This window comes from Dioscorea cayenensis, chromosome 1 (genome assembly GCF_009730915.1).
Source record: "Dioscorea cayenensis subsp. rotundata cultivar TDr96_F1 chromosome 1, TDr96_F1_v2_PseudoChromosome.rev07_lg8_w22 25.fasta, whole genome shotgun sequence".
In the NCBI taxonomy this organism is placed as follows: domain Eukaryota; kingdom Viridiplantae; phylum Streptophyta; class Magnoliopsida; order Dioscoreales; family Dioscoreaceae; genus Dioscorea; species Dioscorea cayenensis.
This window is the reverse complement of record NC_052471.1, coordinates 922,981-942,010: the sequence shown is the minus strand read 5'-3', so window position 1 is coordinate 942,010 and position 19,030 is coordinate 922,981. Positions and strand designations below refer to the sequence as shown.

At 35.1% G+C, this 19,030-nt stretch overlaps 3 protein-coding genes across 5 annotated transcripts; all 3 read left to right on the top strand.

Annotated features, from left to right (window-relative positions):
- The first annotated feature begins 1,940 nt into the window (after nt 1-1,940).
- Nucleotides 1,941-7,951, top strand: LOC120261814 (putative nitric oxide synthase). The gene is made up of 13 exons (XM_039269811.1): nt 1,941-2,392; nt 2,474-2,659; nt 2,892-2,978; nt 3,078-3,157; nt 3,608-3,689; nt 4,137-4,157; nt 5,112-5,157; nt 5,567-5,685; nt 6,206-6,319; nt 6,407-6,505; nt 6,594-6,683; nt 6,943-7,052; nt 7,466-7,951. The coding sequence occupies exons 1-13, from the start codon at nt 2,003-2,005 to the stop codon at nt 7,716-7,718; spliced, it is 1,677 nt and encodes a 558-aa protein (XP_039125745.1). The 5' UTR covers nt 1,941-2,002; the 3' UTR covers nt 7,719-7,951.
- Nucleotides 7,952-8,264: 313 nt separating this feature from the next.
- LOC120277159 lies at nt 8,265-9,948 on the top strand. 2 transcript variants are annotated; one of them, XM_039283939.1, is made up of 5 exons: nt 8,265-8,560; nt 8,743-8,749; nt 8,836-8,917; nt 9,464-9,514; nt 9,712-9,948. In XM_039283939.1, exons 1-5 carry the CDS (start codon nt 8,314-8,316, stop codon nt 9,778-9,780), a joined length of 456 nt encoding a protein of 151 aa, XP_039139873.1. In that variant the 5' UTR covers nt 8,265-8,313; the 3' UTR covers nt 9,781-9,948. The 2 variants fall into 2 exon arrangements, with proteins under 2 accessions (XP_039139873.1, XP_039139932.1); XM_039283998.1 differs by lacking the exon at nt 9,464-9,514.
- Nucleotides 9,949-13,929: 3,981 nt separating this feature from the next.
- LOC120260693 (putative pentatricopeptide repeat-containing protein At2g02150) lies at nt 13,930-18,821 on the top strand. Of its 2 annotated transcripts, XM_039268248.1 has the most exons (5): nt 13,930-16,454; nt 17,138-17,188; nt 17,526-17,891; nt 18,122-18,530; nt 18,618-18,821. In XM_039268248.1, the coding sequence occupies exon 1, from the start codon at nt 14,052-14,054 to the stop codon at nt 16,221-16,223; it is 2,172 nt and encodes a 723-aa protein (XP_039124182.1). In that variant the 5' UTR covers nt 13,930-14,051; the 3' UTR covers nt 16,224-16,454; nt 17,138-17,188; nt 17,526-17,891; nt 18,122-18,530; nt 18,618-18,821. The 2 variants fall into 2 exon arrangements, with proteins under 2 accessions (XP_039124182.1, XP_039124172.1); XM_039268238.1 differs by having other exon boundaries at nt 18,122-18,821.
- The last annotated feature ends 209 nt before the right edge of the window (nt 18,822-19,030 follow it).

Below are 19,030 nucleotides of genomic sequence, written 5' to 3'. Positions count from 1 at the left end.
TTGATTGAGATTATATTTAGCCTTCCATCTATCTTGTGTAATTACTTGTTGTGGGAGACAAAAGTAACATCTCTAATTGAAAATCAGGATTTGCTTGCCTTCTTCATTGGAGAAAAAGTTGCTCCACTTTGATACAAATGTGGAAAAAACAACATGTAAATTGCAACCCCAATTATACTGCTTGGGTTAGAACAGATCAAGATGTCCTTAGACATGCATTTGACTTAAAAACTATTGGTAAATTTTGGAAAACTCTCACTGATCACTTCACTCAAAATTCAATTATGTGTGAATTTGACCTACTCACACAACTACAACATATTAGGAAGGGAAGCAACCCAATTTCAACTTAGGGCCCGTTTGGTGCTTTGCAGTGAAAGACTTTCCCTGTAAAGTCTTTCACTGTAAAGTCTTTCCCTGCAATTATTTTTCCCGCAAAGTAACAAAACAATGTTTGGTATGTATTAGAAAAGATGTAATTGAAATGCATGTAAAGTTAATTCTTTCGTTTGGTATGAATAGATTTCTATGTAAAGTTATATGCATTCTGAATTTTGCCCTTGATTACTCTAATTAATAAAATTAATATATATATATATATATAAAGTTAAAATCTAATGAGTGATCTCTCTTGCCCTTGATTACTCTAGTTCCAAAAATATAAAAATTTAACCAAAAAAAATTAAAAAAGTATAAAAAATTAAAAAAAAAAAAATCTAATGAGTGATCTCTCTTATCCTAGAGTTTTGGAAATAAAAAGAAAAACAAAGGAGTTTTGCTCTAGGGTTTTTAAAATCAAAAAAAGATAAATAAAACAAATTATTTAAATAAGGGTAGTATCAGAATTTAACTTGCTTAATATTTTCACAGCCACTGTGTAATCCTTTTCACACCCTCCCCCCTATGAATCATTTTCTCTAGTCAAATGGAAAGTAATTACATGAAGACCATTACTTTGCATTGCTCATATTAAAACCAAACGTGTGAAGGTCTTTCACAGTTTTACTTTCTCTTGTAAAGTTATTACTTTCCCACATACCAAACGGCCCCTTATATGTGAGTTTTCAAATCTATTTGTGACACATTAAATGTAATTAGTAAACCTGTGACAAACACCATTAAAAACATCCTTGCTTGTTTACCAACATTTAGGGCTTATGTCATTTATGTCTTGAAAAATGGCTCATCTACCTTATTTTGGTACAATTATTGGTATAATGGCCACATTCCTATACTATTAGGATACCCTCTCACTCAGCTGTTGCAAAAGACATGACTTATAATCATTTCATTATTGAAGTCTTTTCCGGGATCAACATGACTCATTCAGATGGATGTGACATAAAATTATGGCATTTGCTTGCTAACGGAATTTTGTATTAAATCCTTATATGAGTTCTTCAATGATAGGGTTGTTATTATTCTATAACACCTATACTTTGGGGATGCCCATATCCAAGAAAGTTAACATTTTTAACTACCATGGGACAATAAAATACATACATTTAAAAATCTGACAGTTAAGGGCACAATAGATTTTTTATTGCTATATGTGTGATTCGCCACACTACTATCGAAACGATAGATCACAACGATGGATTACCTCTTTCTCATGTACCAATTTGTGAGGTACATCTCGTACCAACTTGGTCTATCTCATATCATCTCACAATTTCCCATCTCTCAAAAAATTGTTGACTTCTTGGCAAGCTAACCTTTAAGCATCCGCAACAGAAGTTAGATCATTTTTTATTTTCAAAATAATAGATCAGTCGTTAGATCTCAATCTAATGGTTATTGTGAGGAATTCTAGGGCCGTTCCGACAAGATGATATATATATATATATATATATGGAATTTATGAATAAAATGAAGATTTAAATATAGTTCAGGTCCTTCAGGGACTAATAGTTAACTTTAACCAAATAAATAATAAATATCAGGCCAAAGAGGCCACTCGTCTCCCGCTTACCGAGCTCCGCAGCTTTGGTGCTGCTCGTCAATGGCGCCCAATCCTCTCCTCTTTTCCTCCTCCCACGCTCTCTGTCATTTCCCTATATTCCCCAAAACCCTAACCCCTCGCAGTGTCTCTCCTTTCTCCTGCCGGTCTTCTCTACCCCAGACCTCCTCCCCGCACTCCGATTCTTCTTCAATCGAGCCCTCGGGCACCGGCGCCGCCGCCCCAACACGCGGAGACCTCTTTCTCGAGCGCCAGCAGTCTCGTTCCACTGCTACTGTCGTGCTCAAGCAGAGCAAGAAGAATAGCAAGAAGAAGAGGGCTGTTGCTTCCAAACTCTCGTCAGCAATTACTTGCTGCTATGGTTGTGGCGCGCCGTTGCAAACGGAGGAGATGGAAGCACCCGGATACGTCGATCCTGAGACCTATGAATTGGTAAAAAGGATTCTTGGAATGAGATTGGAATTGATGGTTATTGCTGTTCTTTTCATTGAGATTGTTGTGGAATTTGAGCAGAAGAAGAAGCATCGGCAGCTGAGGACTGTGCTATGCGGAAGGTGTAAGCTGTTGTCCCATGGGCATATGGTAACTGCGGTTGGGGGGCATGGGGGTTACCCTGGCGGTAAGCAGTTTGTCACCGCAGAGGAGCTTCGTGAAAAGCTTTCTCACTTGCGCCATGAGAAGGTGCTCATAGTTAAGCTGGTATGATTGTTTTCTCATTTGTGTTTCAATTTAATGTGGTCTTGTATCTAATGTTTCCTTCATGTTTGTGTTCATTGTCCCTAATACACAATTGTGAATTTTCAAACACGAGAAGAATTTGACACAAAATGCTTATTTACATGGGGAAGTTATGAATAACACTCTGAGATATTAACTTCAATACATTGCATCTAATTTCTGTTTTCTTTGCTTGATCTTTTATTGAATGTAGGTTGATATTGTTGACTTCAATGGCAGCTTTTTGTCACGGATACGTGATCTTGCTGGTGCTAATCCAATTATATTAGTTGCAACTAAGGTGATTTTCACTGTATTTTAGTGTTTGCTCAAGTTGACTTTTAATGCTAGTCCCTTCTTGGTTACATTGTTGTTTACTTATCTCAGTTTGTATTCCAAGGTTGATCTTCTCCCTAAAGGTACTGAGTTAAATTGCATTGGTGATTGGGTTGTGGATGCGACTATTAAGAAGAAACTCAAGTAAATCCTTGTTTATTTGTTCAATCTTTAATTTCACATGCTTTTTTTTATGGTTATTATCAATTATGTTTTGCATGTGTCTCTTTGTTAGGCCACTTAAATAGGTCCATTATTAGGCATATAAGACATGTAGGATTTTTTCTTACTCTACCTGAGCATGCTTGAGGTGCCTTGCTTATCCTAAAAGAAGAAGAGTAGTCGTGACTAGCTTACAAATAGAGCATACTCGGTGTAATTATCTTACATATGAAGTCAATCACTTCCTGCTGTTATTTTCATAGTCTTTTGCCATTGTTTTTAGCATGTACCCTTCTGCTGTACCTGTTATGTATTGCTTTTTTCGAATGTTATAAGTTTATTGTCCGCTTGCATTTAAAAGCTAAACATCTTTTTCAGTTCATTGGAACTTTGCTCATTAAATATCTTATTTGATGATATAATATTTTGCAGTGTTGTTAGTGTCCACCTGACAAGTTCAAAGTCTTTAGTAGGGATTGTGGGGGTTATAGCAGAAATCCAAAAAGAGAAAAAGGTGTTTTTACTTGTCTCATTCAATTTTTTATGGAATTCTTTGATGATATTTGTGTTTTGACTTCTTTACTAGTTTTAAGAAATATGCTTTTAACCTTTCATTTTTGTTTCCGCATGGATTATGTGCATTGAGACGTCTTTTAGTCAAAGTTGAACCCAATTCAACCACTGAAATTCAATTTTATTACTATGATAAGATCTGATGCACTATGGATTTTTCCCAAGATAATTTGTTCACATTACATGTTGCAACTTTGTTATGGCAGTGAATATCCTGATCTTAGTGTAGTCTTTTTATTGCCAAATGGAACCCTAGTGCAGAACAATATTATTTTTCCTATGCAAATTTATTGGCTTCACACTGGGACCTACGTTGGAATATTGCCCCCATCTGCTTTATAGTTGAACATCTACTTCTGGTGGTGACTTTTTCATACTTCTGTTGCAGGGACGTGATGTATATATTCTGGTTAGTGAAGGCTTCTGTTTGGGCTGAACTCAGATGTCCATATCGCTGTGACAATTCTATTGTTGCTTTCTCGTTGTCTTATTTCTTATTATTTGTTCTTCTACAATCAATAAGAATTATGCATAGTGACCTAATCTTCATTTCAGCATAATTTTGATCAAATTGTAATAGGAAGATGTAAATACGAAATTCACATGGCATCCATTTTTACAATTTTCTGGATTTTTCCTGCCTGAAGTTGTCTTGGATGAATATTCCTGCCATCATTTCTTGGAGAGTCTGATTATAGATAGCTGATTAGAAAACAATATGCTGTTCATTTTTGGGCATGGAAAATAATTATTATAACTGACAACCTGTGGAAAAGTTCTTTATGGCAAATGCCTCCACTAAATCTGAGCCACCCTTTATTCCATTAAACTTTAGTAATGCAATTATTTTTTATCATATATCGGCATTGTAATTGATTCTTTGGTGGGAGAGATTGTTTAATTATAGGAGGAAAGAAATATGTAATAAGGATCTCAAGAAAGTGACAGTTCAAGAACCTAGAGGATCTAGATGACTATATGATTGAAATGAATAGAAGGCAAGTGGTTGCTGGAGATTGGGAACATCTTTTTTAAGTTCTGACATTTGCAGATATCTTTGTCAACTCAGGATGAGACCAAGTAGGATGGTGGATGTAGTGAGATTTATTTGAACAATAAAAAAAAAAATGGTATCGGTCTATAATAAGTTCGACACTTCTCTGTTGGCTTTTTCCCACCCTGCTTCCACATGATGAGAAAGCAGAATTGGGGGCTGGGCATTTGCCATTTGTACTTTTGGTTGTTTTCTTTCCCTTCTCTTATTCCATTGTTCATATTTTCCTGTTGATGTTGACCATCTCTTTGACCTAGTTTTTTCTTCTGAATTTTTTTTTTCTTGCTCAAGCTATTCATGCTTTTGTAGGGTTCAGCAAATGTTGGGAAATCTGCATTTATCAATGCGTTGCTTAGTGAGTTCCTAATACTTTTACCATGGTGTTCATCTTTATTATTCTGTTCAATCAATTTGCTTGGTTCTGGTTTAACATGTATATGCTGAAATTTTCCTTCATTGATTACTTCTGGTGCATCTTCAATTGAGTGTTTATGCACTATGTGGAGACTAGAATGCCCTTGGTTGGAATTTTTGGTTTGGATTTCAGATCATCCTTCTCTTAGCAGTCTCCTAAGGAGCTATGATATTAGGGTTTATCTGGATAGGAGTTTAAACCTGTGTAACTAGCTTGTTTGCTTGAGTTGTGGATTAAACGTACTAAAAATTAAATTCATACATACATACATACATACATATGTTCTGTTAGAATCTATTCAGTTGAACCTTACTCATCTCATTTTCTCATGTATGATATGATCATGTAGAGATGATGGGAGAGAAGGATCCAGTAGCAGCAGCTGCTCAGAAATACAAACCTATCCAATCCGCTGTTCCTGGAACAACTTTAGGGCCTATCCAAATTGAAGCCTTTCAAGGAGGGGGAGTATGTCCATTGGCTGTTTACCCATTTGATTTAGAATCTGTTTACTTTCTGATTATATGCCCAATGGTTAGCCTATTTTCAATAATAATTCTATTTTTATAATTATTGTGGCATGTGCATATCGTCAATGCTCTTAATTTAACGATGCACTTTAATCATGTTAAGTTAGGAACTTCAAATTCAATGCTCTTAATTTCAATAACGGATCTATAAGGGGAGGCATGAAAGTTGAAGTGGAGGAATAATGTAGTCTTCCTCCTAAGTGCGAACAAGGGTCTATTAAAAGCTGAAAATGCTATTTTAAAAACCTATGACCCTCAGATGCTATGTATTTTACTTGATTTTCCAAATGAATGCCCCCATTTTCTTCGGATACTATAGATTTGAAATGGTTTTTGCATGTGCGTAGAAAAATGGTTAATTTATGTAGTTTTTATCTTTATTGGTGTATGTTGAAAAGCTTTTGCAGGGCACGTATGTTAAAACAACTAATAGAATGCTGTTAAACTATGCTTTACAGAAACTGTTTGACACACCAGGTGTTCATCTGCATCATAGGCAGGCAGCTGTTGTAGACTCTGAAGATCTCACCTTGCTTGCTCCTAAAAATCGTCTAAGAGCGCAATCATTTCCGGTATACTGCCTTCTTCTTTTCTGTATTTTAGTTTTACATGCTATTTATTGTGCACTTTGCCATCTTAGAATATTGGGAAATGTTTAGGTTCTCTCGGAGAATAAAAGATTGAATGATACAGCAGCACTTGGTTTGAATGGATTTTCAATATTCTGGGGAGGACTTGTTCGGGTTGACATTATTAAGGTGATTTGAACTGGGACACCAAATTTGTGTTTTATATTTGAAAGTGAACATTTATAGTAGTGGTAAGTTAATCTGTATGGATCTGCAGGTGCTTCCTGAGACTCGGTTGACATTCTATGGACCACGGCAACTGCCAATTCATATGGTTCCAACTTCTGAAGCAGATCAATTTTACCATGTATGTCTTCTTACTCAGATTTATCATAATCCAATGTCTTGCCTTTAGTTTGTTTGCTTCACAGTGGATATGCTTGGGGTTGCTTATAAACTGCTCACTCTTGCAACTGTTTATTGTGAGGTTGTTTGCTGTTGATTAGTGCTAGTAGTTGTTATAGTCATAGATCAAACCTCCTCCTTTATTGATGATCAGCTACCACAGTAGTGTAACTGGCAAAGAATAAAAAGCAAATAAAAGTTGTAACTCTTTCACCTTGCAGAAGGAACTTGGAATTTCATTGACACCTCCAACAGGCAATCAAAGAGCAGAGGCTTGGCCAGGTCTACAAGTTGTTCGGCAATTGCAAATAAATTTTGAAAATCGCAAGAGGTAGTATTTCACTTTATTTTCATCTTGCCCTTCAATGAACTTCTGTATGTTCTCGGCATTTTGATGACATATGGAAGTGCTTAAAATTTTTAATTGAATGGATGAATAAATCACTTGCCTGTAGAAGTAGAGATGACGTAGGTGCTGGCATTAGAAAAGTTTGGAAACGGATTTTGCTTGAATTTGACCTACAACCTGTAAACTCTTGAGTTCTACTTGATTTACTTAATTATGAGGAAATACCTAAGAGTTTTGGATGAAGTTGCAAATTAGTTTTTGGATCGGAATACCTATATCCAGCTAAGCTCATTAATCTTGAAGTTTAGGAATTTCATCTTGATTAATCCATGCCATTGTATTATGTTGTTGAGCAGTACGTAGTGAAAGTCTTGTGAACCTCTTTATTTTTTCAGGCCGGCTTGTGATATCGCAATTTCTGGTCTTGGTTGGATAGCTATTGAACAATTCAGTTCAAATCTTAATGTTGATCCAAATGCCAACAACGAAGCTGATTTAAAGGAACTGCAGTTGGCTGTACATGTTCCAAAACCAGTCGAAGTATTTGTTCGACCTCCAATGCCTGTTGGTAAAGCTGGTGAAGAGTGGTATGAGTATCAAGAACTGACTGAGAAGGAAGAAGAATTGAGGCCTAAATGGTTCTTCTAGTTCATTCCTGATCTTCCTGCAAACCACCTGAGGATACAAGCCGGATCCTGCAGTTGAACAGTGTTTTTGGTTCACCAAAAATGATGCCCAACTCTGCAATGATTTCCATCACAAGAGCTGGCCAAATGTGTATTATATATATATATATATTCGAGCTCATTAAAGTTTTGTAATCTAGTCAATCCTAAATTCGTACTCTGATTTATGTTTCTTTTTTAATCTGCATTCCAATTGATGTGTGCTGTGTTATCCATTCATTTAGTTGTATGTGTAGCATGCTTTGGTATACTTTATTGCCTAATGTTCTCTAATTCGCTCAACTTACAAAGTGTACCATCAAATGGAAACCAAATTCCCAGATATATTTGGGCATATGTTGAAAACAATAAATAGAGATATTATATAATAATAATGACGCTTGTCTTTATTTTTTTTAAATATTTTGAAGTTATTAGTCGAGTGTTCTGTGTGTGTTGCTTGCCTCGTGATTTGTACTAGCACCGATCTCAAGGCAAGATCAGATGAACACTATTTAGCGCGAAAACCCCGAAAGCTCTCGTCAAAACCCTAATCGCTTCGCGCTTCGTCCTCGGTAATGGCTTCCATTGCACGCACTTTCCTCAGAGCTCGCGTCGTCAAACCCTCATCCATTCCCAAGCTCTCCCCCTCCACCATCGCTCCTTCTCCTCCTGCTCGCCGCCTCTTCTCCTCTAGATCTCCCGCTCAGCTCGGATGCCTCGCCGGTTCCTTGCTCCCTCTTCACAGCGCTGTTGCCGCCGCCAGGCTGACCTCTCGGCTGAGCCCCACTACGGCGTCGCTGAGTTGCCGGGCTCTATCTCAAGGTATTCTCTTCTCTTGTTGTCATTCGTCTTGCTTCTTCTCTTCTTGAGATGCTCTTCTCCAACTCTGTTGATTGAATCTATAGATGATTTGATTTGTTTTTTGTTCGAATGTTTATTTGACATTGTCTTGATTTTGTGCTGCTTTGATCTTCTTCTTCTGGTACTCACGCACACACACATAGCGAAGAGGTCTGTAGATGCTTTCTTCGAACCAAAACTTGCAAAAAATGATGTCTTTTATACTCAAAAATAGTTGCGGTATTTGGTTCCTGCAGGCACATGATTTTTCCAGTCTTTAAAAGCTCTAGTGTGGGAACTTGCCATTGTTGGATTGTGCGTTTCACTGGATTCTCTCAAGTATGCAATACTTTGGTCAACCTTGTATGAATGAATTAGTTTAAAAAAAAAATGCAAATATGGAGTGATAGGATCATTACTGCTGCTGCTTTTTGTTGCTATTAAATTCTGTGATTGGTATACTTAGACCAAAAGTTTGAATTCAAGAGAGCATGAAATTTACAAAGTGGCATATGTTTACTGTTTTCGTAGGGTCTTCTGCATTTGTTTACTTTGCATCTCCATGTTTGTGTAAGTTGATGCAATGTGAGAAAACTCTGGTTCATTGTTCAATTTAGAAGTTTGGAGCAATAAATTATGAGCGATGTTCACTCTGTTAAGTTTATTTCTAGTGACGCATGGTAAAAGTATCCATTGTATCAAGATTAACTTGAGAACAATGCTGATATAATTCAGCATTGCAAGCACTATCAATATTTTGTGCAATTCTTCTGTGAAGAATTTTAGACTGTGTTTTAATTTTTTGGAAGGGGGAAGCAACTTATAACGTGCACAATTTGGTGGCATATATAATATATAAATATATTTTTATTATCCTTCTCCCAGATGGAATTGATGGTACGTGAATATTTTTGCTTCATCCATTCTGTTTTAAAGGTGTGCCTCTACATTCAATCTAGAAGTTCTGTTTTCTGTTCTCTCTAATATCTGCATTATTGAAGATTTATTTTCGATTGCCTTCTCAAGTATACGCACTTATACACCATTTATTGTTTTTCTCTTCAATTTGTTTCTTATCAATAATTGCATGTGTATATTTCTAATCACTGTTCTGTTTTATTTGGTTTGTCTAGGGGTTGGGTTATCAGTTCCAAGGTGAAAATGCAAGCCTTACACCACCACAGTGCCTTTTTTGCTTATAATGTGTTTTTCATACTATTGATTTGTTCATGACCATTAGCTTTCTGCATTATGTATTGAAGAGCAACAACATATTTGTGTTTCTTAAAAAAGCTCTGGTCTGTGGAATCAGTAACATCCACCTTGAATCAATTGGTATCTAGTTCAATGACTAGGTTTGATATTAATTATAATCATGTTCTAATTGTCCTTGTAGGTTTAATTCAATACTAGAAATTTATCTGTTATTCAATTTACATTTACTCTAGAATAAGGATGTTTGACCAAAATCATATACATATGCCTTTCCATCTTAGTTAGATATTTGTGTAGATGTATACTTATGTTCAAGTTTGATGAATTGTCATGGTATGTGTCACTGAGCTATATATATATAATACAACATTATACAAGCCTTTCCGGGAATTTTGCTGTTTGGATGTGTGATTCTTTGGCAATTTCCATGTGAATTGATTCAATTGAACAACACTAGAAGCAAGAAAAGTATGACCCTCAGCTCATTCATGATTTTGCTGATGTTTCCCTGCTGTAGCATCCGCAATAAAATGAGCCTTTTGAATTGTTTGGCGGTTACTGAAATAAATTTGGGTCCTCTAAAAATAGTTATAATATAAGATATTAGAGTAAACCATGGTTATCAGAAAATCTGTAATTGAATGTATAGTTTATTTAAAACTTTTCTGAAAATTATAACAAAAGTATTTAAAGATATGAAAGCATGTATGTGAAAATGAAAAGTATATATTTATGTTAGGATTTATATAACTAAATTTAAAAAGATTAGATATAAGAATCAATCTTTAAGTATTTCTTTCTTTCAAATGTGTGATGGAGGAGCTACCTGGTTTCCGCTCACCGGACAGATCTAGAGGGATAATATTGAATCCCAGTTGTAAAATATTTTAATTTATTATATTTTTGAATCAAATATAAGGATTTTTTTTTTAATTTTCCTTTGATTGTTGATTAAGGGAAAAAAAAGTTGAGAATGGAAGAATTTAAAAAGACCTCTTTGTATAATCTTTTTTTAAATAAAGAAACACTTTAAAAAATATAAATAGGAATTATGATATCCATCTTAACTTACTCATGCGTCTATAAAATCCCTCTTACTAAGCTTTTATTTATTTGTTTATTTATTTATTTTGCAAGTCTCTGAATAAAGTTATTTATATATATAAGATTATATCAAAATACCTCTGAAAAAAAATAGTTTTATAAAAAATATGAATTTTTTAATTAACTAATTTGTATTTATTCAAGAAGCCAGAATGAAATCCATTTAATTCAATTCTATGCACTTTATAATAATTATACTTATTGGCTTTTATAGCCTATGTAAAAAAGTTGTTGGTTACTAATGCATATCCTAATGACAGCCACATTTTTTTTATACCAATGAACCATAAAATTCTATACAATAACCAAATATCTTCTCCTTTTTCTTATTGATCTTGGGATAAAAAATTAAAAAAAAAAAGTGGAAAAAGAAAAAACAAGGTTCAAGATAATCATGGCCTTCTATAGATGTATTTATTTATTTATTTATTTTTCAAGCTGTTTTTCAGTCATAATAAATTGGGCTCATGAGATAAATGAAGCTTTGATAATTCCCATGTGAATTCTTTTAACATCACATCAGAGAAAAGATGACCCCATTGTAAACCTTTCATGTTTTTTACTACAATATAATATATATATACATACACACATATGTATGTATCATATTAACGGTAAAACTTAGCCATTTACTATTGATGTAATCTCCACAAGTTTTATTAAATTTATTACAATAACAAAGGCGTGAGAGACAGATATATAAATTGTTAACAATTTAATTTATATAATCATAAAATGAAACAATCATATATCAAAACAAACATTCAAATAAAATAGTATTTTCTCTTTAAAATGCCTTTACAGAAATTGGGTAATTGTTATTATATTAGTGTGAAATACATAGAAGAAATTATTGTTATTTATTTATTTATATACTTATCTTTTTATTACGTGTCAATTAAATTTTTTTACTAAAAACCATAGTTTTATATTAAAGTGAAAAAAACAAAATACATGCATAAAGAAAAAGTATCATTTCTCTATGATATTTTTAAATCAATTTTAACTTTTATTTTATTTTAACAAAATATAGACAACTCATAATCTTCAACCGCTATTGCAAAAGAGAGTCAAACCCTTAATATCTCACCTGATAAAGAAATAAGTTGTTACTTTTCTATTGCATAAATAGTTTAATTTTTAACTATCTATAAATTAATAAAAATAATTTATCATAATATATAAACCAATATCACACACACACATACACAAATGAACAAGCATCAAACATAAGGTTCTGAAAATATACTTTAAAAACCACAAGGTTGTAATTGTACACAAATAAATTCACATAATGAAAAGACTCTTTATATATTACATTCACTCGCTAAAAAACCTCATAAGATAACTCATCTCTTAATAATCTGAAAACATAGCCATGGCAGTCATGGTTTCTCCATAAGATAACATGAACTCACTCCATCGATCCTCCACCATCCGATGCTCCAAATTCCGGCCAAACCTCATCCTCTGCGGTAAGATTCTCGCCGGAGAATCTATAAAGAATCTCCGGTTTAACCAAAATATAAAAGTCCTTCCTATAATAAGAAGTTCACTCAAAGACCTTGGCATGTATTTGATAAAGCAAAACTTCACAATAAAAGCCCATAAAAGAGAATAAAAAAGTTGCCAGTTGCTATGAATTGCAAGTATGAGCTTGAGTTTGGCTAACAATAACATCTCCACTGCCATTCTTTTCCCTTCTGAAAGAACTCTAGTACTCAAGACTAACACTCAATCTAAATCTATAATTAATATTCCAAGATAATAAGTCTTAATTTTGACTTGAATTGTCCCTATTATAAAAAAAATATATATATATATATATTGACATGTTAATAATATAAGTTGAATTAGCAATTGTCCATTTTTATGGGGATATACGAGTAATTCTCTTTATTGGAGATGAATATTAGAATATAAACATTTTATGTACCAATAATGTCTTGATGACAGAATCCAATGAATATATACATATATATATAAACACGCTAATGGGAATAATGGAATCCAATGGTATTTATTTATTGTCATTTTCACACACATGGAAATAGACAAAACAACGCATTATCATCATTAATCTATTTCTTAGTTTCATTACATGATCCTTGCCTTGGTTGCTTCTATCAATGCCATTTAATTGATTTTTTTAATTATTATTATTATTATTTTTATTTTATTTTATTTTTATAATGGAGGCAAGCCACCACTCAAACACACTTTTATTTACAGCCACGACCATCATGTTTATAGATAGGATTTAACTTTAATATATATATATATATATATGAGGATAAGTAATTTTTTTATTAAAATATTTTTTATAAGTGCTTTTTTTAATGTACGACAAGCTTAAAATCCATGGGCCTAGTTTTTCAATGTTTGTGTTCCTTGCATAAGAAAATCAAAATAAAAAATAATCTTTTGAGATAAGTATTTTTAATATTTAAAATAAAAATTTAAACTATATTTTTCTCTATAACATTTAGGGCTTTTTAATTTACTAAAAAAACTTATGAAAAAAAAAATCACTAATAAATTAATAAAATATAAAATATATCATTCATGTTCATCCAAATACTAAAGGCTTAAGTCACTTAAATAAATGATTTTGAATTCTCATTAAAAAAAATCTACATCTACTTGTAAGCTCGCAATATCTCACCCTTCTATATATATATATATATATATATGAGGCCGCATCTTCTACAAACGTTCGTAGAATTCAATTTTACAAACATATGATTTCAGCCGTTGCATACAACTCTACAATGCCAGACACAATGCTATGAACATCCGCAATTAACTAACGAATGCTATATATATATATATATATATATTAATTTTAAATAAAAAATTTATATTTATTTATGATAATTTTTGTTCATACTAACATTTTCCATAAGGCCCTCAAAGCTTGGGCCAGGCCGGAATTTAAATAAAGCCCAGAGAAACCAGAATAGCTTATCCCAGGAATGAACGTCTTATTTAAGCGCGAACGCCCAAGAACAAGCCTCCTTCTCTAAAAAAAAAACCCTAAATAAACCCTAGTTCTCCATGGAAGTAGAAGAGTGATGCTTCCTCCGTCTCTCAACCTCCAACTCCACCGCCATCCATGGCGTCCCCCATCGATCCTGGCCCCTAACTCTCAGCTATGCTACTGCGCCTCCTCCTCCGCCGCTTTCCCCGTCACCATTGCCGGACCTCTAGCTTCCCGTTGCTTATCTTTTTCTCCACCGATTCCCGCTCTTGCTTATCAGAACCAATCTCCTCCCTCATCGCCCAGCGCCGCTGGTCTGACCCCCGCCTCACTGAGCTTCTCTCCTCCGGCTACTCTCCGATCAGGGTTTCTACGGTCCTGACCGACCTAAGAGACGACCCTCGCTCTGTCTTCTTGTTCTTCATCTGGGCGGGAAAGCAACCGGGGTTCAAGCACACTGTGGAGTCTCACTGCATCGTTGCTCATATCCTTTTCATGGGTAGGATGTATTCACAATCCCAGCAAGTGCTTAAAGACCTTGTCATGTCTCAGCGCGCATTGCCTGATTTCAGCACTCTCTTTGATGGCTTGAAGTCGGCTGCGAAGGTTTGTGGGAATACCCGGCATGGGGTTTTTGATTCCCTTTTTGGTGTCTTGATGGACTTGGGATTGCTTGAGGAGGCTAATGAGATGTTTTATAGGATGAGAGGGTTCAGGATTTTTCCCAAGATTCGATCTTGCAATGAGTTGCTTAGCAGGCTTGTGAAATCCAGGAAGGGGGAGTTGGCAAAGAAGCTGTTTGATGATATGCTTCTGAGTGAGCATTTGAGACCTTCTGTGTTTACGTTTAATATAATGATTGGTTTCTTATGCAAAGAGGGAAATTTGAAGGTGGCCATGGAGTTGTTTGCGAGGATGAAGGAGATGGGCTGTTTGCCAGATTTGGTTACCTATAATACTCTGATTGATGGGCATGGGAAGTATGGGGACTTGGATGAAGCTGAACGGCTACTTTCGGAGATGAGGCAGGCAGGTTGTGAGCCAGATGTGATTACTTACAATGCACTTGTTAATAGTTTTTGCAAGTATGAACAGCTGTGCAAGGCTTTTGCATACTTTAGTGAGATGAAGAGAAACGATGTGAGGCCAAATGTAGTTACTTTTAGTACATTTATTGATGCTTTTTGCAAGATGGGTATGATGCAGGCTGCGGTCAAGTTCTTTGTGGACATGAGGATTAGAGGGCTTTTGCCGAATGAGTTCACATATACTTGTCTTATTGATGGGAATTGCAAAGCAGGGAACCTGAAAGAAGCATTGTTACTTGTTGATGAAATGGTGAGGGAGGGAGTGGAGCTGAATGTGGTCACTTACACAGCCTTGGTGGATGGACTTTGTGAAGCGGGAAAGATTGTTGATGCAGAAGAGGTTTTTCATGCAATGGGGAAGGCTGGAGTGGCTGCAAACCTGTTAATTTACACTGCTCTCATTCATGGACACTTCAAGAATAAAAACATGGGAAGGGCAATGGATCTAGTAACTGAAATTAAAGAAAAAGGCCTGAAATTTGATCTCTCATTGTATAGTACTGTAATTTGGGGCCACTGCAGCCAAGGGAAGATAGATGACGCCAAAGTTTTGGTTGATGAAATGGTAGAGGCTGGCTTAGAGCCTAATCATGTTATTTATACAACTCTAATAGATGCCTATTTTAAGGCTGGGAAAGCCTCAGAGGCTCTAAGCCTTCTTTACAAAATGGTTGATTCTGGCACTCCTCCAACAGTGGTTACATATTGTGCATTAATTGATGGGTTATGCAAAGAAGGTTCGGTTTGTGAAGCAAGCTTTCATTTTGATAAAATGAGGGAGTTGGGATTGCAACCTAACGTATTGGCATATACGGCAATTATTGATGGCTTGTGTAAAAACGATTGCTTGGATGACGCTATGCAACTCTTTGAGGAAATGCTTGGGAAGGGGATGACACCAGATAATGTTGTCTACACATCATTGATTGATGGAAACCTGAAGCAGGGTAGAATCTCTGAAGCTTTTGCTCTGAAGAACAAAATGGAAGAAAATGGTCTTGAGTTTGATCTACATGTTTATACTTCTTTGATATGGGGTTTCTGTAAGAACAAGCAAATGAGAGAAGCGATGAATTTGTTCACTGACATGATTAACAATGGTATTATTCCTGATGATGCTGTTTATAATTGTTTGATTAGCAATTACAGCAAGCTGGGAAACATAGAAGAGGCATTGGAATTGAAAAATGATATGAAAAGAAGGGATATGATTAGTGGGCATTGTGCTGAAGTTTCTGCTCCAGGTGGTCCTACTTGACAGTTTTAAAGGAATGCACACACATTGCCAATCCATCAGTTTTTACTGTTGAAATAGTAATCTGGGTCTGTGATGATTTTAAGACATGGTGTCTAAGCTTTGAAAGCTGCACCAAAATTGTTTAGGTTTTGATTCATTCAATGGATGGGATTATCATTTGCAGACTGGGGCATGGATTATTTGTCAGTTCAGGAAGCCAATTGGTGGCATGGTCATTAAACACAGAGCAAGGTAGGGTTTTGGTCTTATGTGTGTGTTTTCACCATCTTGATGGATTTACTTCTCATTTATTTTTCTCCTGTTCAACGCTTTATGTTGTTTTGATCCTTCAGCTCGCAAGAGCTGCACAAGTCTTTGATGGGCATGTTTGAAAAGTTTCCAATGTTCACTTTGAGTTCTGATATTACTTTAACATTTTGTCACATATCAATTATTCCCCTGAATCATTTTTTCTTCATTCAGAGATCTATATGTGTTTGTGAGTCGTTGCTACTTGCTCCTATTGTGTCCTTTCTAAATGCATCTCACACACCAAAGTCGTATTAAGTAGCATTGAACTATTTCATAAAGTTCAAGAAGGTGAATTATAACCTCATATTACCTGACTTTGACATTTGTGAAATTTCTTTGTGCACTCACCTTATATCTGACCTGTCATAGATTTAGGTTTCAGGAAATTGTGTTTTCTCCTCATTGTATCCTATACTGCATCAAGTTATGATTGCTTTGTATAAAACTAGAAAAATAAATGCATGACCAGTAAAATTATTCTCTTCTTTAGATATAGAAAATTATGAGTGTGCCTTGGCTATCAGATTTGGATTCAACCGGCATGCAATATATTGTTCTTGTCACACTTATTAGAAGCAAACTTCGTGAAATTGCTGACACAAGTGTACTCTCTTTATTTGCAGCTATTGCTTATGTCCATTAAAGACACCAACCGAAGATATTGATCTCAAAAAGTGAGTTGCTATTCTACTTATAATTGCATTAATGATTCAGCAGCAATATAGTTGCTATTGTATCTTGTTACATTTGTCTCACTGCTGGGTGATTTTTTATAGCCTCTGCCCAAACCCTTATTCAATTCAGATATACTAGCATGTCTCTTTTGTTATGGTATCTTTCACAAAAAGTTATCCTGTGTTGTTGCCTTCCAACAGAGATTCAAATCACCTATTGCCGATAACAACCTTTTGTAGCTCATGCATATCTAGGCTTAACTCTGCCAAACAATTGACTAGAAATTTGTGATACTACTATATTCATATGTAAATAACATGTTTGACTACCATGCAGGGTTGGCATTAGTCAAAGTCAATGTATCATAGCAAAGCCAAGTATAACATTGAGAGTATGGCAAAATGGTTTCTGTAGCACATGTTGCTTGCACATTCCAACCCTCTGGAATAAACTCTCATTCAGGATCATTACAGTGCAGTGATCATTAGATTCTGATTGAGCAAGCTTCTACATTGCTGAAACATGAATCTCGAATCTTCTCCACCATGATAAGTCAGTGAAATCTATAGGGTTGACCCTGGGCAACAACTATGGGAATCAACTTAATCTTGTGGGATTTCGAGAAGCTGCTCAATTTATATGGTTGACCCTATGTGACGACTTCGGGAATCTGCTCAAACTTGTGGGGTTTTGCCGCATAAGGTTCTGCTCTATATCCACCTATCATTTTTTTTTTTTTTTTGGCTCATTTGCAAGATGCAACAATTTAATATATAAAAACTGCTACTTTTGGTAAGGTTTTACCGAAAACCACATTTAGAGGTTAATGGAATCTGGTGAATGCCCATTGCTTTCCATGTTTCTTGAAAATCCCAGCTTCTACATTTCCCATATTTAGAGGAGCTATTCTTATTTTTTATCTTTTTTTGCAGGAATGGAACAATATCCTAACCAACAACACGAATTTGTCCGTGTTGATGTTGTGCAATATCTTTGGCATTGGCATATATGGAGTTTATTGAGTTTATTGCAACGGCTACAGCCTTGACAAAATTTGTTTATTTTAAGGTTGCAATACCTGGACGTGATCTTTATAAATGATATTACAGGTATCATACCCCTAATAATTCATGTATTCCTTGAGCAAGATTAGAACAAATAAATTGGGTGTCATTGAAGGTGTCATCTTAATTTTGATCAATGTGACACTGGGTGGGAGGTCAAAGGCCACCAAGGCTCCCTTTTACCCACATGATTATTTGGAGAATTACAGTCGCATGTGATAATGAGTGCTCTCAGCTCGTTGTTGGACTAAAGGGCATGTGCGCTTTGCATTCCATAGTAAATTTCACAAACTCGAAGTTGTATCTTGGTTTTTCTATAATTTCTGTTAAAAAAAACAGTGCCATTTTTGTGTTTTGCTGATAGGTTTGATGTCATGTATGTTCCATGACGGAGCTTCTCCGATGTGACTTTTTGCTGTTATCTGGTTGTCTGTCAACATCCCGGTAGCGCATGCGGTTGACTTGGCGTCATGAAAAGCCATCGCAAGTTGATATGCTTCTTCATTACAAGTGATCCGTCAGTGGGGTTTGGTTGGATTGAATATATAATGATATTTTTTAAATTGATAATCTTTTAAAATTTGATTGATGAATGCATTTATTCAATCAAATTAGCTAGAGGCAAGCAGAATAGCTCAACTTTAAAGAGTATACCTTCATTAAATAATGTTTGAACTTAGTTCAGGAAACAACACAATTAAGGATTTCATAATTAAAATCCACCCATTGGTTATTGTCACATCAGTGTAACTATAGATTAACGCAAGCTGGTTATAA